The sequence below is a fragment of the Cheilinus undulatus genome, linkage group 11 (genome assembly GCF_018320785.1).
Source record: "Cheilinus undulatus linkage group 11, ASM1832078v1, whole genome shotgun sequence".
Lineage (NCBI taxonomy): Eukaryota > Metazoa > Chordata > Actinopteri > Labriformes > Labridae > Cheilinus > Cheilinus undulatus.
In genome coordinates, this window is record NC_054875.1 from 44,070,802 (window position 1) to 44,092,146 (window position 21,345).

At 40.2% G+C, this 21,345-nt stretch overlaps 2 protein-coding genes and 1 pseudogene across 2 annotated transcripts; 2 read left to right on the forward strand and 1 right to left on the reverse strand.

Moving 5' to 3' along the window:
• The first annotated feature begins 4,473 nt into the window (after nucleotides 1-4,473).
• LOC121517430 (UDP-glucuronosyltransferase 2A1-like) lies at nucleotides 4,474-8,625 on the forward strand. Its single transcript, XM_041799180.1, has 2 exons — nucleotides 4,474-4,640; nucleotides 6,176-8,625. Exons 1-2 carry the CDS (start codon nucleotides 4,583-4,585, stop codon nucleotides 7,786-7,788), a joined length of 1,671 nt encoding a protein of 556 aa, XP_041655114.1. The 5' UTR covers nucleotides 4,474-4,582; the 3' UTR covers nucleotides 7,789-8,625.
• Nucleotides 8,626-9,839: 1,214 nt separating this feature from the next.
• LOC121517436 lies at nucleotides 9,840-11,009 on the reverse strand (annotated as a pseudogene).
• Nucleotides 11,010-16,842: 5,833 nt separating this feature from the next.
• On the forward strand, nucleotides 16,843-20,358 carry LOC121516970 (UDP-glucuronosyltransferase 2A1-like). Its single transcript, XM_041798433.1, has 2 exons — nucleotides 16,843-17,085; nucleotides 18,628-20,358. The coding sequence occupies exons 1-2, from the start codon at nucleotides 17,028-17,030 to the stop codon at nucleotides 20,238-20,240; spliced, it is 1,671 nt and encodes a 556-aa protein (XP_041654367.1). The 5' UTR covers nucleotides 16,843-17,027; the 3' UTR covers nucleotides 20,241-20,358.
• Nucleotides 20,359-21,345: the final 987 nt, after the last annotated feature.

Genomic DNA, 21,345 nt, shown 5'->3' on the forward strand with positions numbered 1-21,345 from the left:
TCCACTGTAAAAAAACTGATTCCATTTAAATATTGGTGGTCTATTTTCTTTAGAAACTGACAAAACATTTGATTTTTATCAGAAATGAAGAATGTATTGTTTTTGTTTTTTTTTTCAAATACAGCCATACACTAATGAAAAACTTACAGTAATGTCTTTGGGTTTCATGTGCATTACATGCTACATGTATTTTTAACAGTGCAGCCAAAGTCATCTGCATCTTTGAGGGCAATAACAAAAGCAAAATAACCTGCTGACACTGAGCTCTACAGTGCAAAAAAGAAAAAGCTTATACATTTAGAATGATTCTCCTTATTTTTCAGCCAGTTTTCAGGATGGCTCCCTGAGATACTCCTGGCAAAGTGCTTTAAATAACAACAACAACAAAACATGGATTCTTAAATGCAAAAAATCGAGCTATAGTTCAGAGCTTAAATATGCTTCTAAATTTTTGAGACTCAAGATTAACAAAATAAAACTTCAACTAAAGTAATTCTCCTGATTCTACTTTAAACAGTAAAAACTGACTAAGCATCCAAGTTTAATGGGCATTTCACTGTGAACAGCTCTGTAACAACACAGTGTCAACCCACATCTCCAATGCTGGAGAAGAGCTCCTTCGTGTACAGCCAGGTCACTTTCCATGGGAGACTTGGCACACAGAAGTCCGTCATTGCTTTAGCCATGTTTCGCACACCGTCCCCTAGCGTGACATGCACATTCTTTTTCTCTATTTTTCATATGCAAAACACGTTATCAAAAGCGGCTGCAACAGCGGCTGCTGAGTGAGCACTCCTGTGAGTGCAGGACAGGCTTTTTAAGAGTGAACTCCTCATCTATCCACTGAGGCATTGAGGTTCAACGTGCTAACAGGACAAACACTTTAAGTTTATATATCCGTGGTGAAGCTAACATGTTTAGCTGTAATGAGGAGCTTCTCTACGTGACTTGAAACTAAGTTTTGTAGTTCAGGTAAGGCTATAAGCGTCTGCTAGAAATAACGTAGCGGGGCTTTAAATGCATCATTAGCCTGCAGAAGCCCGTTTATCCCGCAACGCTGAAAGGTTATCAGGAAAAAGTCAGGTGGACTTTATAAATGGAGGAAGGATAACTTTTGAAATGTCTGCCTGTCTGTACGCTTTGGAGAAAGGCAGTTAAGAACTACTGCAGCTCATAAATCCTGACTGTTGAGATGGTGGAGCTAAAGTTTAGCTAAGATGCTAACGCTAAACGCAGCACACACAGACCCAAACAAAAACAGTTTTCTGAGTTAAAACTCCTCAGTTTCACCGTAACAACAGCCCCTTTATTCACGGGGTTTACATATAACGTTGGGAGTGGTTTGTAAATTCTCAAGAATGTTTAATATTGTCCATTTACCTTGAGTGTGTCTGCCACAGTCCTAAATAACACTTATCTGCCAAGGTGGTCCTGACAAGGGCCTTCATCTGCTGCCATTCCTGTTGCACTTGGTCAAGCTGGCGTCCACCACTTTGTCAACATAGATAAGAGGGAGATCGATAAGGGGAGGGAATGAGAAATGGAAACATGTAGACAAACTGAACATGTAGATGTGATTAAAAAAAAAACACACACACACACGAAGCATGTGTTTTGTTTGAACCTCTATTCAAATCCATGCTCAAATGTCAATTTTCTAAATTGCTGTTTCACTCACTGTCTGAGAATTTCCCCAAAATGCTGGAGAAGACACTGAACCTCTGCCCTGCCATAGTCCAGCAGGTCCCCTAAACCCTCTGGCCATGTGTCATGGTTGAATATTTGGACACAGTTGACTATACTTTCTCCTGAATCAATCAGCACACAGCTGAAGCCTGAACTCATCTCTTTTACAGCAATGTCAACAGCTGCTGATACATGTGGACTAGCACCTGTCAAAGGGACTTGCCCTTTCAGCTCCATGCTCTGCAAATTAACTTCAAAATTTCCCATTACACCTGAAACGTAATGCTCTCTCCCTCAGTCTGCATGCTCAGAAACTTCTCTAACATCATTCCTGGCTTAGGCCTCAACTTCATCCTTTCCAGCCCTACCACTGTCCTCTTAAGCTTAGCCTTCAGAAGGATCAGGTCATTTGCCTGCAGGGTTCGGCTAAGACTCCCTAACTCGGCAAAGACATCAGCCATAAAGTGGCTGAAGGCGCAGAACTGTGCTAACTCCATCTCACACTCGATCTACAAAATAATTTCAGAGATTGCAATAAATTTAGTGTCTTTAAACAACCAGGATAAAATTTAGTAGATGCCAACATCTCTTCTAAGATACATTACCTTTTGTGCCCTTCCTTTAATGTCAGCAGAGGGAGAGATTGCAGCCAAGTGGCTCATGTGCTGCAGTGCTGCAGCATGCTGGGCTGGGGATTTCGCTCAACATGTGGAACCCACTGTGTCCCTGGAACAATCATATTTTATTTGTACAGCACAAAACACTTCAAGATACTGAAGAAAATACTGAAACCTAGGTGGTTGTGGGTAATACCTTTGACACTGGAAGGGTTGCTAATGTTCAACCCCAGCATTTTGCCTACTTCCTGCAGCTCCCTCTGTGATTTTGGGCTGTAACGATTGGTATTCCAGATAAGACAGAGGAGGTCAAACACTTTTGCAACCATGGGCTCCTTCCTCTGGACATTCAGCATAGCTAACTCCAACCTATGAATGAGACAGTATAAAAACCAGGCTAATTCATAAAAATTCAGTATGAATGTAATACAGAGCTTCGTTGTTTGACTGAATATACTGGGAGGGGGGCAAAAGTGACAGTAATAATGTTATGGCAGGATGAGTAAACAAGAAAAGTATTAAATTACTCTTAATTTATGTTTAAAGCTCATTTTAACAGATGTATTTTTAAACACAGCATAGTACCTGTGAGCCATGCAGTGGAAGGCAATGACTTGCTCGCCAATCTCCTCCTTCAGCAGGGCAAAAACACCACCACGCTGTCCCATGTTGACCGCTGCTCCATCTGCTCCAAAGCCCACCAGCTTGTCCTTCCAGTCAATGCCCTCTTTCAGTTTCTCAAAAGCGTTTTAGTTGCTTGAAGTACTCCTTTAATGAGAATGTTACTTAGGTTAATCATTACTGTAAAGATGTTACATGTTTAAATTCATGTATTCATTTGTTTATTTATCATAGTATTAGTCCTATCACAATGGAGATGTTAGGGGCTTTCATCCATCTGTGCAGCAAGGTTGGCTTTCACATCAGACGTGATCATTGATATCATTTCCCCACAGCTGACATAGTTGTCATATGAAGGGGGAATATTTGCTCCATTTTATACAGAGAGCAATAAGAGATCCAAACTTTGTGAAAGGGAGCTCTTCTTTTGCTATAAAATACGCTCCATTCATTTTTGCTTTGACTTCTTGGATGGAAGAATCACTGGCTTTCTTTAATGAGTGCAGCAAAGTGCCAGCTCCATCAGGCTGCTGTTTAGCTTAAAACGCATCTCTTGCAAGAGGATGACGGTGGGAGGTACTGTGTTTCTTTAATATTATCTTTTTAAAAATATACTGCCGCCCTGCACATATGGATTTTCCACTCTGATAGTTCCCGGTGCCTCCCTGCACCATTTACAGAACAACAGCTGCTCATTAGCATCAAACCCTAGCCAAGGGAAATGTGTTCCACTCATCATTGTATTTGTACCGTTTTCCTTTTTCTTTGTCCTTACTTATGTTTATCTGTACGTCTTCAGAGTCCGTTTGTGCGTTTGGTCCGCAACTGTGCGCAATTTCTGCAATCTTAGGCTGAAATCCAGCGCTCATTAAACTATCTCAGACATAAAACAAGCGGGACATCGGTTCATTCACAACTTTAGAGGATAAATCAGTTGCATTAGAGAACTCTCTCTCATGATACTGAGTCAAAGCATCCTAGCAAACATCAGACCCCAGCATTTAAGGTATCCTTAAATGACTTCTGTTGTGATCTGGCACTAAATAGAAAATACAATTACATATAATTGACTCAACGTTCAGAGAGGGTGGGGGTTGCTGTTGGGGGGGGGGGGGGGGGGGCTAATAGAATGGTAGGGGAAACACTGAATCATTAAAATGCCTTCCAGACCAGTTCTGTCTTACATGACAAGAAGTGGCAGTTTAACAAAAATAAAATAACTTTTGAACCACAAATCGTTGCCTCTTACTCGTTTGTCCTCTTGCAGCTAGCCGTTATACCTTCCCGTTGATGTCATTGATACCTTTGAATCCCTTGCAGCAGTATTTTCAGCGAGCCTGGAGCACCTTGGTATCGGAATCGTATCGGGAAGGAAAAAATGGTATTGTAACATCCCTAGCTTGATGAAAGACTCTTCAGCTAGTGTTTGGGCAGAGTTACAAGACTGTAACAGAAAAAAGACTGGGAGGACAGGTTTAGGAGGCGGCCACTGCTTGCCCTTGATCACAGGAAACAGGATGAGGGAGTTCATTTAGAATCATTCAGGATTATACATTCACCTGAATTCGATAATGCTGGGCACTGGGTTCTTTCTAGTCTGAGGGAGAAGACAGTCTGAAGGGAGAGCTGCTTTACCAACAAACGGTGCATCACTGCTTATGTTTGGAGCTTTTTGTTGTTTCTTCTTTAACAGTGTTCAGAGGTATTTCAGCACAAGTAAGTGAACAGACCAACAGAGTGCTTTTTGTTTCATTATGCAAGACTCGGCATGTTTGTCCAAGGATTTTCATCTTAAATGTCAGTTGATCTGCTGCCTGCAATGCACAATGCTATGGTTTTACCACATCCTGTCTGCTGCTCATTCTGCTGTGTGATTGTGCCTAAATACCAGGAAAAGGTGTGGTTATAATACACCAGGCAGAAGAAAACATATGAAGAAAGAAAATGAACTAATGTGTGAAACATTAGACTGAGTACCAAACTCTGGGATTGATATGCATTTATTATGTCGAATGAAATGTTCTTTAAGTGGCAAGATAGATTATGGGCATAAATCGATTGGAAAAATGTTAATAGTTAATAATTTAACTGACTTGTAATTCTGGTGCTGAGTACAAAGGTATCTGTATTGAACAATTTAGCCCGCTAGCTGTGCAAATGTCTATTATATTCATCAGTTCAGTCAGGAACACTCTCATCAAACATTTAACCATTTTATTACAAAATGGTTCTACTACAGTTTTACATGGTGGAGAAGGCTCTACTAAAAGATGCTCCTGGGTTAGTCAAGCAGCATGTTTTGACTTTCCAGAGAGCACATAGCTCGAAATCTCCATATGGATAAATACATTTATGACAATGCACACTGAATGAAATAAATTAGTTCAAAAGCAATAAATCCTTAGTAGCAGGGGTGTATTGAATTTGAATTACTAGGTTATTTTAATTGATATATTGACATATTTATAGCCGTTGTTTAAACACTAAAATTTCCCAGCCAACTTGAACACATCATCATACAGCCATAAGTCAGCTTGTTAAGTATGCGTATTAGCATCCATCCTGCTGTTTTCAACATGGACTTCAGCACTGGATTTCTTTTCAACCTACTACAAAGTTTGGGAGAACTTCTCACAGCCCATCCTGGCAGATAAAGAGGTTAGAGCTGTGAAAATCTGAGGATAACTTTACCTATGACGCAGCTGCAGACATGATGGAGTCCCCTCTCCCGCTCCTCTGAGGCTGACAGTTGAAGGTGCTGAGTTTAGAACTACTTTTATTCTCATAGCCAGAGCACCACTGTTATAATAGAAAGATCTTAAATCATGGGAAATTCATAACAGGCTGGTGAGACTTTTTGTTGTTCCTCCTCGTCACAGTGACGCTCTTGTTTGAGTGGTGCCTTTTCAAATGCTTTGATTGATCCACTGGACCATGTAAAGTCAGCAGCACTGCTGAATAATGTCAGCGCTACTGTTGTCTTTGTCCACTGTTGTATTTTACTGGGAAACAAAATGTTCCTAAACAGGACACTGTTATCTGGGAATAACAGTGTCTTGTTTAGGAAGGATACAGATATCAAGCTGATAACATCGTGCATCCATACCAAAAAAGTCTGAGTTTTCATCAACTAAACTAAAAAAGGACTAAACTATGACTGATTTGAAGACAAACACTAAATAACTGCCACATTTGCATTGCATAGCATGGGAAAAAATATTAATCAACTTGGTTCTGTTTCTCTTTTGCAGTGATGGGGGCAAATCCAGCCCTGATGTTCATCCTGCTGTTTTCAGCGGCTCTGACCTTCAGCTGTGATGGTGGCAAAATCTTAGTCTACCCCATAGATGGTAGCCACTGGCTCAACATGAAAATCCTAGTGGAGGCACTTCATTCACGGGGCCATGAAATCACAGTAATCCGTTCCTCCACCAGCTGGTACGTTGCTGAATCTTCACCCTATTACAGGTCTATCACCATCCCCCAGGAACAGACTCAAAACATAGAGAGCCAAAGCCACATGTCCTCCTTCCTGCAGAGATCATTAGACATCCGTCGGAGAGGGGGAACATTTTGGGCATTGTTGGAATTCTATAAGAATCTTTTTGACTTACTTGGGGAAAACCATTTAGGTACTGCCCAAGTGGCTGTCAGCATCTTTGAGAATAAGACGCTAATCAAGGAGCTAAAGGAAACTGGATATGAAGTCTGTCTGACCGACCCTGTATTTCCAGGTGGAGTGCTGGTGGCACATTATCTCAATCTCCTCATGGTTTTCAATGTACGCTGGATTTTCGATGGAGATGGACACTATGCCATTGCTCCTTGTCCTCTCTCCTATGTTCCCCAGTTGTTCAGCCACTCCACAGACAAGATGGACTTTTTCCAGCGACTCAGTAACGTTGTCTATCATGGCATGCTAGTTTACATGCACCACTTCGTCTCAAATCCACCCTACCAGGCTGTGTGTGATCGATATTTTGAACCAGGTGTTACCCCTCTTTCCCTCATACAAGGCGCTGATATTTGGCTGTTTAGGACTGACTTTACATTTGAGTTCCCTCGTCCCACGATGCCTAATATCGTCTACATCGGAGGGTTCCAGGGTAAGCCCTCAAAGCCTCTCCCAGCTGATTTAGAGGAGTTTGTGCAGAGTTCTGGTGAACACGGGGTGGTCTTCATGACTCTTGGGACCCTGTTAGGCGACATAGGCCCAGAGTTATCTGAAATCATTGCCTCAGCTTTTGCCAACCTCCCTCAGAAGGTTATATGGAGACACACTGGAAAAAGGCCTGCCACTTTAGGAAACAACACCCTGCTGATGAAATGGCTTCCTCAAAACGATCTTCTTGGTCACCCTAAAACCAAGTTGTTCATCACACACGGAGGCACCAATGGACTTTACGAAGCCATCTACCACGGTGTCCCAGTCCTGGGTATTCCTCTGATCTTCGACCAGTCTGATAACCTTTTGCGCATGCAGGCCCGGGGAGGAGCAGAGATGGTTGATGTGACAACCATGGATGTTGAGTCTCTGACAAATGCTCTGAAGAACATTCTGGACCCAGAAAAGCCTTACAAACAAAATATGGTCAAACTGTCGCAGCTCCATCATGACAAACCAATAAAACCACTAGACAGTGCCATTTACTGGACAGAGTACGTCATGAGGCACAAGGGGGCAGCACATCTACGCACTGAGTCCTACAAGCTGCCGTGGTACGTCTACCACAGTCTGGATGTGATGGCATTCTTTGCAGTTTGTGGTTTGCTACTCAGCACATTCATCTGTATTTCCTGTAGATGTTTTATTGGATGTTTGTTTAAGTCAAAGAAGTCCACATTAAAGTCTAAGAAAGAATAGACCGTAAAGATAAATCAGAAAGCAATGAACAACAAACACATTAGAGAAACTGGTTAATTATTTGAATGTGCTGGGAATGAAAAAGAAGAAACTATAAGAGCTTTTCTTTCTACCAGATTATATTTTGATTTGTGCAAATCAGCTTTTCTGCAGGACCCAGTTGATGATCTTTGGACATTAAACTAACAGTATTCTTTCTGTCCAGTGCTGTATTTTCTTCTTTTTCATTGTGAATTATGTTTTTATTTTGGTATGATGCAATAGCAGGAGCTGAATTTTAAAAATAAAGGTGACAGGTTTTAACCCATTTAGACCTAAAAGCACCAAAGAAAGCTCCCTAAAACCTACATATTATTGAAAACAACCTCTTAAAACCTGAGGGTTTTCTACAGAATTTTAACATTTTCTAAAATCAACAAACAGCACAAAAGGAAAAATGAAAACAATTAAATTTCTTCATAGTTGTTAGAAATATGAGATAAACTATTAAAATCTAAAAGGTTGAGTTAAAAAGTTCAAGTTGTTATCGTTATATTGACTTGGGATTTCTGTAAAAATATATTTACATAAGTTTCTGACGTCAGAGCAAAGCACAGAGTGTATAAGGTTTTGTTTTTAAACATCAACAATGAAACTACCAATAATCAATGTGAGATCTCTCGCCATCACCATCAGGTCTGAATGGGTTTATGTTTCTAAGGATCAATTATTTGTTCATTTTATAAATGATTGCAAATAAAAGATAAATTTCACACTATTTTCTTGCAAGATGTGTACTTGTGTTTAACTTTTTGCTCTAGTTGATGTAGCAGCCTTAATCTGAAAGAAGCATACAGTCTTACACCTGATGAGCATGCTGGCAGTGTTTTAAAGCATGAAGTAGGCTTGATGTCTATGTAGCTGTCAACACAAATCTCTGTTTTAGTTTTTCATTAAAAAGTCAAAATATGCCCATCGGACTACTCAAAGAGGCATCAGAGAGTACTCTGACTTCTGTTGGTCAAAATCTATAGAGCTGTAAAGTTTTTTAGACATACAACCACCTTACCGCTTGATAATCTGGCAGCAAGGTCAGCTGAAAGAAAACCCTTATCAACAAGCTGAAAGGAGCATACTGCCATCTACAACAGTGGAAGCAGACACTGTATGCTCCCATCTATAAATCATTCTCCAAATGTGCATGTATACTGGGAGACAGGCTGTAGTCTATTTTAATGGCCAAATTTGGTTAAAAGTCACGTGTAAATAGGATGACATTTTAGACGGTAAAACTGGTGTTTGCTAGTATTGGCGTTTAATTATTTTGTGCTTCATTTGCAAATGAGCCCTTGCTAGGGTTGGGTATTGTCTGGGGTTTTTCTGCTTCATCAACACTTTTACAACAGCACCGGTACATAAACAGTGCCTGAATCAATACTATCAGGAGGGTAAAATGATAACAGCCAATAGCACTTAGAATACTTTTACAATTGCAAAGGCAACTTTATGTTTCAAATTGAGCGATATATTGAACATTAACCACGATCAAGTTCTTAAAATTAAATGATAAAACTTTACCCAACTGTGATAAACTGTATTTTACCAACAACTCCGACCTCTACTCCTAACAATATTTTCTAATGACTTATTTTTTGAGGGTCTTTTAAACGTTGAAGTCCTAGAATTTGAAAATTTCACCTGACAATTTTCATCTACTCATTTGTCAGCACTGTAATAAAATAATGATGCAGGTGAGCGAGAAGAGACAACAAAATAAAAGAAAGACGTTCATGCCTTCTGAACCAAAAGGAGTGGAATTACACCAAATATGTTACGTTTAAGGTATTTTGTGTCTCTCATTTCGACTTGTGGGCCTGAGAAAACATGGGCGTTGATTTTTATCACACTAGAAATAATGAACAGCATGGAGGCCCCTAAAGTTGCTTTCTCTCAATAAGTCAAGAACATTTGCAAAATTTTGAGAGAATTTATCTTTTTTTATGGAATCTTTTCAGAAACATTAAAAGTTTCAAGAGGATTTCATGTATAAAGAACATGACTGACAAGACAAAGGTGTAAGAAACAGATGATGCATTATAATGATCATATTTCATCAACATGTGATCACTCACAACAAAAGAAATTATGATGAATAGCTGCCTGGTCACAGTTATACTTTAGAAACTAAATCTACAACTTTTACAGATACAAAGCCTTGATTTTACAGAAATATTTCAATAGAATTACTAACATGTTTGATTTAAATGTCATGTGTGGTTTGTGTCACTGGAACACTGCTGAAGTTTGTTGAAGACACACGGCTGAACATCTGAACTCGCTGGAGAAGTCGTCTGAGCTGAGCACTGATGTCCTCATGTCCGTTAAGGTAAACCAGAGGATTTAGAGCACTGTTGAGAGACACGAGACCACGACTTATCTGACGAGCGATGTAGACTCCATTGAACCATCCTTGACATGTCCCCTCTTTGGTCAGAACTCTCGCCAAAAGGTTGAGGTTCTTCAGTACGTGATAGGGAATGTAACAAACAGAGAAAAGAAGAATCAAGATGAACAACAACATCAAACTTCTCTGTTTCAGGACCTTGTCTATGGTGTTTGTACGACAGAGAGTGACTATCACGTGTCCATAGCAGCCCAGAGTGATGAGGAGCGGGATACCAAACCCAATGAGTGTCCATCCAAGGCTGTATTTTTGGTAATCCTCCACGTGGGCGTCAGTTGTGGTATCATAGCATTTCAGAGTCTTGTTTTCAGGATGTTTGGGGTAAAACATGTCAGGAAGACTGAGCACACTCACCGTGGACCAAACAAGGACTGAGATTGACACTGAGAGCTTCACTGTTAATCTCCCCTTTACTCTCAACGGGTGGACGATTGCCAGGTATCTGTACATGCTGATACAAGTGAGGAATCCAATGCTGCCGTACAAATTCAGGTTGAAGCAGAATCTTGTAATCTTGCAGAAAACTTCTCCAAAGATCCATTTACTCTTCATTAAGAAGTACACAATCAAAAATGGAAGTGTAAGCAGGTAAAGAAAGTCCGCCAGTCCCAGGTTGAGAACAAAGATGTTGACGTTACCCAGTTTCTTCCAGTTGTGCAGCAAAGACTTCAATCCCCATCCATTGGCTGCTACACCGATGATGAACACCAAGATGTAAACTGGAGGAGGAATTTGCCGAGAAGTCAAAGCTGATACGCTGACAAATTGTGTAATTCATTTCTCAGAGCATAACCCCAACCCAGCGGATGATTTCTAATTCTGTCAAAATGCTGGTCTCCTCCTCCTCCTCAGGCAGAAAGTGAATCACAGCCTGCGTTCAATACTTCCTGTTTAACCCTTAGGTATACCTGGGCACATTTCTTGCATTCTGTTTTGTAATTCTTGACCTAATTTGTGTTCAGTTGACGCGATTGGCATGAAACTGCACAAAGATGTCTATTTTTTCTCATTTTTAATTTTTCAAGCCAAATTGTACCATTGACCTGTTTGGTACTGTGTATAGGAAAAATATTCACCTATATATCATTTGGGGATAAAACTTACCCATTTAAACCCATTATAATTGCAAATTTGCAATACCATGTATCACTGCTGCTGCAGTTATCTGTGATGCACTTTTAGATGGGACCCCCAGACTTGCAATTTTAACTATTAACCACTAGATGGCGCCAGTATCATTTTTGAGCTAAGCCTGTATCTGTAGGGCACTGAAAAGACCCTGTATTAGTGGGATTTTAAATAGCTCTGAGAAATAAAGGCATAAAGAAATGAAATAAAAAATGTCTGTGAGTGTTGATATAAATATAAACTTGGGTTGTGCATGTTAGTAATGAGAAATTGCATCTCTGAAGCGCCACTTCAACACGCTTTGTTGGGGATACACTGCAGGTCTGTTTTCAGCACTGGCGCTGCCAAACCACCTCAATACCCATCGATCAGAAAGCTCCAAACTGGAAGTCAAAAGTGTAGAGTATCTAGTTCAAAATACAACACAATGGTCTTAGCCCTGGGCCTCCAAATGACAAAAACCTGCAGCTCCCACATACATCGTTCTGCCCATTCTGCCTCATTTTATAGTTACGGATTTATGGTTCTGCTCTTTTAACAGTATTTATCAGTATCATTAAAGATCAAGTAAAACACCCAGGTTTGCACTAGCTGTTATATTATCTCAATATGTGATCCCTGTGTGTTTGGCTCGTTGATGATGACACGTATCACCATAATCATCATAAAATACAAGTGTGGGAGAGCATCAGCAGGGAGTGACTGAAGAAAACTGTTAAAATGAGGACATGAGAAGCTTCAGTTTGAACACAAGACAACAGAACTCAATGAAGGAACAGACGCACCACCAGTGGACTTCCTCTGCTCTCTTTCTCTTACGCGTTCCTCTGTCACGCACAAACCTTATTATTTGAATATACAGATTAAAAAAAAAATAAAACTTTCATTTAAATTTGGCAATAAAGGCCTGTCTTCTTTGTGTGGGTAACAAATTTATTGACTAACAATGAATCTTTACTGACGACAGCGCTAACCTTCATAAACATTTTTTAAACATTTTTTTCCAAGTAAGCCTTAAAAGAGCCACAGCTGGCTAGCAAAGAGCCACATGTGGCTTGAGAGCCGCAGGTTGAGTATCACTGCTTTTTTTGAAGTTGGGTTGTATAAGGTACTTGGTGATAGTAGTGCCATTAGCCTCCAAAGATTTCAGTGTGAATTTCCCCTTGAACAAAAATATCACTCTGAGAAGCTAGGCTACACAGTACCATTATAATTTCTCTGAGCAATTAAGCAAGTTCAAGGTAAAAGTGGGCCAAAAAAAAAAATACTGGCTCAATTGAATGTCTATATGCCTCAGTGCAATGTGTGTGTGTGCACTTTGGCTTGTTTGTGTGTCAGTGAGTTGCCTTCAGTCAGTGACGGTACCACTCTGTCAGTCATCCAAGTAGATTTAGACTTTGGCTCTATTCTGGCTGCTACAGGCTGATATCTTGATGAGATAACATCGACTAGATATGTTTACTTTGTGAAAACACTGAAACAGCTGAAATAAGTGGTTTGGACTCAGTTTAGTGGTGTTTTCTCTGCCAAACAGCTGATCAGATACACTGAAGCTGAAGATCACAGTAAATAGTGCCAAACAGCAGCTTTCTGGGTGAACAATCAAACACTACAAAAAAGATGCATGATATTGGGTATCCGATTTGCTGATATTTTAAAACTCATTTTGACCGATATTTAACAGATATTTAATTACATTTTTTTTCCACTGTAAAAAAACTGATTCCATTTAAATATTGGTGGTCTATTTTCTTTAGAAACTGACAAAACATTTGATTTTTATCAGAAATGAAGAATGTATTGGTTTGTTTTTTTTTTCAAATACAGCCATACACTAATGAAAAACTTACAGTAATGTCTTTGGGTTTTATGTGCATTACATGCTATATGTATTTTTAACAGTGCAGCCAAAGTCATCTGTGTCTTTGAGGGCAATAAACAGCAGCAAAATAACCTGCTGACACTGAGCTCTACAGTGCAAAAAAGAAAAAGCTTATACATTTAGAATGATTCTCCTTATTTTTCAGCCAGTTTTCAGGATGGCTCCCTGAGATACTCCTGGCAAAGTGCTTTAAATAACAACAACAACAAAACATGGATTCTTAAATGCAAAAAATCGAGCTATAGTTCAGAGCTTAAATATGCTTCTAAATTTTTGAGACTCAAGATTAACAAAATAAAACTTCAACTAAAGTAATTCTCCTGATTCTACTTTAAACAGTATAAATGGAGGAAGGATAACTTTTGAAATGTCTGCCTGTCTGTACGCTTTGGAGAAAGGCAGTTAAGAACTACTGCAGCTCATAAATCCTGACTGTTGAGATGGTGGAGCTAAAGTTTAGCTAAGATGCTAACGCTAAACGCAGCACACACAGACCCAAACAAAAACAGTTTTCTGAGTTAAAACTCCTCAGTTTCACCTGTAACAACAGCCCCTTTATTCACGGGGTTTACATATAAGGTTGGGAGTGGTTTGTAAATTCTCAAGAATGTTTAATATTGTCCATTTACCTTGAGTGTGTCTGCCACAGTCCTAAATAACACTTATCTGCCAAGGTGGTCCTGACAAGGGCCTTCATCTGCTGCCATTCCTGTTGCACTTGGTCAAGCTGGCGTCCACCACTTTGTCAACATAGATAAGAGGGAGATCGATAAATGGAAACATGTAGACAAACTGAACATGTAGATGTGATTAAAAAAACACACACACACCGAAGCATGTGTTTTGTTTGAACCTCTATTCAAATCCATGCTCAAATGTCAATTTTCTAAATTGCTGTTTCACTCACTGTCTGAGAATTTCAAAATGCTGGAGAAGACACTGAACCTCTGCCCTGCCATAGTCCAGCAGGTCCCCTAAACCCTCTGGCCATGTGTCATGGTTGAATATTTGGACACAGTTGACTATACTTTCTCCTGAATCAATCAGCACACAGCTGAAGCCTGAACTCATCTCTTTTACAGCAATGTCAACAGCTGCTGATACATGTGGACTAGCACCTGTCAAAGGGACTTGCCCTTTCAGCTCCATGCTCTGCAAATTAACTTCAAAATTTCCCATTACACCTGAAACGTAATGCTCTCTCCTCAGTCTGCATGCTCAGAAACTTCTCTAACATCATTCCTGGCTTAGGCCTCAACTTCATCCTTTCCAGCCCTACCACTGTCCTCTTAAGCTTAGCCTTCAGAAGGATCAGGTCATTTGCCTGCAGGGTTCGGCTAAGACTCCCTAACTCGGCAAAGACATCAGCCATAAAGTGGCTGAAGGCGCAGAACTGTGCTAACTCCATCTCACACTCGATCTACAAAATAATTTCAGAGATTGCAATAAATTTAGTGTCTTTAAACAACCAGGATAAAATTTAGTAGATGCCAACATCTCTTCTAAGATACATTACCTTTTGTGCCCTTCCTTTAATGTCAGCAGAGGGAGAGATTGCAGCCAAGTGGCTCATGTGCTGCAGTGCTGCAGCATGCTGGGCTAGATTTCGCTCAACATGTGGAACCCACTGTGTCCCTGGAACAATCATATTTTATTTGTACAGCACAAAACACTTCAAGATACTGAAGAAAATACTGAAACCTAGGTGGTTGTGGGTAATACCTTTGACACTGGAAGGGTTGCTAATGTTCAACCCCAGCATTTTGCCTACTTCCTGCAGCTCCCTCTGTGATTTTGGGCTGTAACGATTGGTATTCCAGATAAGACAGAGGAGGTCAAACACTTTTGCAACCATGGGCTCCTTCCTCTGGACATTCAGCATAGCTAACTCCAACCTATGAATGAGACAGTATAAAAACCAGGCTAATTCATAAAAATTCAGTATGAATGTAATACAGAGCTTCGTTGTTTGACTGAATATACTGGGAGGGGGGCAAAAGTGACAGTAATAATGTTATGGCAGGATGAGTAAACAAGAAAAGTATTAAATTACTCTTAATTTATGTTTAAAGCTCATTTTAACAGATGTATTTTTAAACACAGCATAGTACCTGTGAGCCATGCAGTGGAAGGCAATGACTTGCTCGCCAATCTCCTCCTTCAGCAGGGCAAAAACACCACCACGCTGTCCCATGTTGACCGCTGCTCCATCTGCTCCAAAGCCCACCAGCTTGTCCTTCCAGTCAATGCCTCTTTCAGTTTCTCAAAAGCGTTTTAGTTGCTTGAAGTACTCCTTTAATGAGAATGTTACTTAGGTTAATCATTACTGTAAAGATGTTACATGTTTAAATTCATGTATTCATTTGTTTATTTATCATAGTATTAGTCCTATCACAATGGAGATGTTAGGGGCTTTCATCCATCTGTGCAGCAAGGTTGGCTTTCACATCAGACGTGATCATTGATATCATATCCACACAGCTGACAAAGTTGTCATATGAAGGGGAATATTTGCTCCATTTTATACAGAGAGCAATAAGAGATCCAAACTTTGTGAAAGGGAGCTCTTCTTTTGCTATAAAATACGCTCCATTCATTTTTGCTTTGACTTCTTGGATGGAAGAATCACTGGCTTTCTTTAATGAGTGCAGCAAAGTGCCAGCTCCATCAGGCTGCTGTTTAGCTTAAAACGCATCTCTTGCAAGAGGATGACGGTGGGAGGTACTGTGTTTCTTTAATATTATCTTTTTAAAAATATACTGCCGCCCTGCACATATGGATTTTCCACTCTGATAGTTCCCGGTGCCTCCCTGCACCATTTACAGAACAACAGCTGCTCATTAGCATCAAACCCTAGCCAAGGGAAATGTGTTCCACTCATCGTTGTATTTGTACCGTTTTCCTTTTTCTTTGTCCTTACTTATGTTTATCTGTACGTCTTCAGAGTCCGTTTGTGCGTTTGGTCCGCAACTGTGCGCAATTTCTGCAATCTTAGGCTGAAATCCAGCGCTCATTAAACTATCTCAGACATAAAACAAGCGGGACATCGGTTCATTCACAACTTTAGAGGATAAATCAGTTGCATTAGAGAACTCTCTCTCATGATACTGAGTCAAAGCATCCTAGCAAACATCAGACCCCAGCATTTAAGGTATCCTTAAATGACTTCTGTTGTGATCTGGCACTAAATAGAAAATACAATTACATATAATTGACTCAACGTTCAGAGAGGGTGGGGGTTGCTGTTGGGGGCTAATAGAATGGTAGGGAAACACTGAATCATTAAAATGCCTTCCAGACCAGTTCTGTCTTACATGACAAGAAGTGGCAGTTTAACAAAAATAAAATAACTTTTGAACCACAAATCGTTGCCTCTTACTCGTTTGTCCTCTTGCAGCTAGGTTATACCTTCCCGTTGATGTCATTGATACCTTTGAATCCCTTGCAGCAGTATTTTCAGCGAGCCTGGAGCACCTTGGTATCGGAATCGTATCGGGAAGGAAAAAATGGTATTGTAACATCCCTAGCTTGATGAAAGACTCTTCAGCTAGTGTTTGGGCAGAGTTACAAGACTGTAACAGAAAAAAGACTGGGAGGACAGGTTTAGGAGGCGGCCACTGCTTGCCCTTGATCACAGGAAACAGGATGAGGGAGTTCATTTAGAATCATTCAGGATTATACATTCACCTGAATTCGATAATGCTGGGCACTGGGTTCTTTCTAGTCTGAGGGAGAAGACAGTCTGAAGGGAGAGCTGCTTTACCAACAAACGGTGCATCACTGCTTATGTTTGGAGCTTTTTGTTGTTTCTTCTTTAACAGTGTTCAGAGGTATTTCAGCACAAGTAAGTGAACAGACCAACAGAGTGCTTTTTGTTTCATTATGCAAGACTCGGCATGTTTGTCCAAGGATTTTCATCTTAAATGTCAGTTGATCTGCTGCCTGCAATGCACAATGCTATGGTTTTACCACATCCTGTCTGCTGCTCATTCTGCTGTGTGATTGTGCCCTAAATACCAGGAAAAGGTGTGGTTATAATACACCAGGCAGAAGAAAACATATGAAGAAAGAAAATGAACTAATGTGTGAAACATTAGACTGAGTACCAAACTCTGGGATTGATATGCATTTATTATGTCGAATGAAATGTTCTTTAAGTGGCAAGATAGATTATGGGCATAAATCGATTGGAAAAATGTTAATAGTTAATAATTTAACTGACTTGTAATTCTGGTGCTGAGTACAAAGGTATCTGTATTGAACAATTTAGCCCGCTAGCTGTGCAAATGTCTATTATATTCATCAGTTCAGTCAGGAACACTCTCATCAAACATTTAACCATTTTATTACAAAATGGTTCTACTACAGTTTTACATGGTGGAGAAGGCTCTACTAAAAGATGCTCCCTGGGTTAGTCAAGCAGCATGTTTTGACTTTCCAGAGAGCACATAGCTCGAAATCTCCATATGGATAAATACATTTATGACAATGCACACTGAATGAAATAAATTAGTTCAAAAGCAATAAATCCTTAGTAGCAGGGGTGTATTGAATTTGAATTACTAGGTTATTTTAATTGATATATTGACATATTTATAGCCGTTGTTTAAACACTAAAATTTCCCAGCCAACTTGAACACATCATCATACAGCCATAAGTCAGCTTGTTAAGTATGCGTATTAGCATCCATCCTGCTGTTTTCAACATGGACTTCAGCACTGGATTTCTTTTTCAACCTACTACAAAGTTTGGGAGAACTTCTCACAGCCCATCCTGGCAGATAAAGAGGTTAGAGCTGTGAAAAATCTGAGGATAACTTTACCTATGACGCAGCTGCAGACATGATGGAGTCCCCTCTCCCGCTCCTCTGAGGCTGACAGTTGAAGGTGCTGAGTTTAGAACTACTTTTATTCTCATAGCCAGAGCACCACTGTTATAATAGAAAGATCTTAAATCATGGGAAATTCATAACAGGCTGGTGAGACTTTTTGTCGTTCCTCCTCGTCACAGTGACGCTCTTGTTTGAGTGGTGTCTTTTCAAATGCTTTGATTGATCCACTGGACCATGTAAAGTCAGCAGCACTGCTGAATAATGTCAGTGCTACTGTTGTTGTCTTTGTCCACTGTTGTATTTTACTGGGAAACAAAATGTTCCTAAACAGGACACTGTTATCTGGGAATAACAGTGTCTTGTTTAGGAAGGATACAGATATCAAGCTGATAACATCGTGCATCCATACCAAAAAGATCTGAGTTTTCAGCAACTAAACTAAAAAAGGACTAAACTATGACTGATTTAAAGACAAACACTAAATAACTGCCACATTTGCATTGCATAGCATGGGAAAAAATATTAATCAACTTGGTTCTGTTTCTCTTTTGCAGTGATGGGGGCAAATCCAGCCCTGATGTTCATCCTGCTGTTTTCAGCGGCTCTGACCTTCAGCTGTGATGGTGGCAAAATCTTAGTCTACCCCATAGATGGTAGCCACTGGCTCAACATGAAAATCCTAGTGGAGGCACTTCATTCACGGGGCCATGAAATCACAGTAATCCGTTCCTCCACCAGCTGGTACATTGCTGAATCTTCACCCTATTACAGGTCCATCACCATCCCCCAGGAACAGACTCAAAACATAGAGAGCCAAAGCCACATGTCCTCCTTCCTGCAGAGATCATTAGACATCCGTCGGAGAGGGGGAACATTTTGGGCATTGTTGGAATTCTATAAGAATCTTTTTGACTTACTTGGGGAAAACCATTTAGGCACTGCCCAAGTGGCTGTCAGCATCTTTGAGAATAAGACGCTAATCAAGGTGCTGAAGAAAACTGGATATGAAGTCTGTCTGACCGACCCTGTATTTCCAGGTGGAGTGCTGGTGGCACATTATCTCAATCTCCCCATGGTTTTCAATGTACGCTGGATTTTCAATGGAGATGGACACTATGCCATTGCTCCTTGTCCTCTCTCCTATGTTCCCCAGTTGTTCAGCCACTCTACAGACAAGATGGACTTTTTCCAACGACTCAGTAACGTTGTCTATCATGGCATGCTAGTTTACATGCACCACTTCGTCTCAAATCCACCCTACCAGGCTGTGTGTGATCGATATTTTGAACCAGGTGTTACCCCTCTTTCCCTCATACAAGGTGCTGATATTTGGCTGTTTAGGACTGACTTTACATTTGAGTTCCCTCGTCCCACGATGCCTAATATCGTCTACATCGGAGGGTTCCAGGGTAAGCCCTCAAAGCCTCTCCCAGTTGATTTAGAGGAGTTTGTGCAGAGTTCTGGTGAACACGGGGTGGTCTTCATGACTCTTGGGACCCTGTTAGGCGACATAGGCCCAGAGTTATCTGAAATCATTGCCTCAGCTTTTGCCAACCTCCCTCAGAAGGTTATATGGAGACACACTGGAAAAAGGCCTGCCACTTTAGGAAACAACACCCTGCTGATGAAATGGCTTCCTCAAAACGATCTTCTTGGTCACCCTAAAACCAAGTTGTTCATCACACACGGAGGCACCAATGGACTTTACGAAGCCATCTACCACGGTGTCCCAGTCCTGGGTATTCCTTTGATCTTCGACCAGTTCGATAACCTTTTGCGCATGCAGGCCCGGGGAGGAGCAGAGATGGTTGATGTGACAACCATGGATGTTGAGTCTTTGACAAATGCTCTGAAGAATATTCTAGACCCAGAAAAGCCTTACAAAAAAAATATGGTCAAACTGTCGCAGCTCCATCATGACAAACCAATAAAACCACTAGACAGTGCCATTTACTGGACAGAGTACGTCATGAGGCACAAGGGGGCAGCACATCTACGCACTGAGTCCTACAAGCTGCCATGGTACGTCTACCACAGTCTGGATGTGATGGCATTCTTTGTAGTTTGTGGTTTGCTACTCAGCACATTCATCTGTATTTCCTGTAAATGTCTTATTGGATGTTTGTTTAACTCAAAGAAGTCCACATTAAAGTCTAAGAAAGAATAGACCGTAAAGATAAATCAGAAAGCAATGAACAACAAACACATTAGAGAAACTGGTTAATTATTTGAATGTGCTGGGAATGAAAAAGAAGAAACTATAAGAGCTTTTCTTTCTACCAGATTATATTTTGATGTGTGCAAATCAGCTTTTCTGTAGGACCCAGTTGATGATCTTTGGACATTAAACTAACAGTATTCTTTTTGTCCAGTGCTGTATTTTCTTCTTTTTGATTGTGAATTACAATTTTGTTTTTGGTATGATGCAATTGCAGGAGCTGAATTCTAAAAATAAATGGTAACAGGTTTTAACCCATTTAGACCTAAAATCACCAAAAGAGCTCCCTAAAACCTAAGTATTGTTTGAAAACAACTTCTTGAAACCTGAGGGTTTTCTACAGAATTTTAACATTTTCTGAAATCTTTATTCATCAGTCTCTGTAACCACACTTAACTGTAAGTTTTCCATTTCTCATAAACTACATTTTTCAAATTATCAACAGCACAAAAGGAAAACAACAATTGAATTTCTCTGCCTCTGTAGTAGTTAGAAATATGAGATAAACTATTAAAATCTAAAAGGTCGAGATAAGAAGTTAAAGTTGTGATTGTTATATTAACTTGGGATTTCTGTAAAAATATATTTACACAAGCTTCTTCTCAATAACTGAAAATCAGCTTTCTTGATGACTTTCTGACGTCATTCACATTTCACCCTGTCCCCATGAATGTTGGGAGTTGTGTTGTAGTGGAGCGGTATAGAAATGCAGTCAAAAAGCTTAGTTTTTACTTGGTTCAGTAGGTATCAGCGTGTTGGCACCAGTGCCCCGTTGGTACAGGATTTTGGGACTCATCCCTAGTTATTGCTTTATATAATGCTGTCCGTAGAATGATTTCCTCACATCTATTGCTGACATTTCAGGCTTTCTAAACTCTCCTCCTTGTACATAAGATGAACTACACAGATAACTAGCATCCCGTGGGCAGAACAAAATCTGTGAACACATGCAAAAAGGTCTTTAGAAAAGATTTAAATGAGAGTATCTGTTACAAATAAAGGGTTCAAATAACAGAAGTACAACGTGTGCTGCAGTGTGTTACTTTCATTTTAA

Bases quoted from the DNA above. Each gene is read 5' to 3' on its own strand.
- LOC121517430 (XM_041799180.1), top strand. From the start codon at position 4,583: ATGTTTGGAGCTTTTTGTTGTTTCTTCTTTAACAGTGTTCAGAGGTAT. The intron at 4,641-6,175 runs GTAAGTGAACAG...TCTCTTTTGCAG, and splicing joins TCAGAGGTATTTCAGCACAA to TGATGGGGGCAAATCCAGCC.
- LOC121516970 (XM_041798433.1), top strand. From the start codon at position 17,028: ATGTTTGGAGCTTTTTGTTGTTTCTTCTTTAACAGTGTTCAGAGGTAT. The intron at 17,086-18,627 runs GTAAGTGAACAG...TCTCTTTTGCAG, and splicing joins TCAGAGGTATTTCAGCACAA to TGATGGGGGCAAATCCAGCC.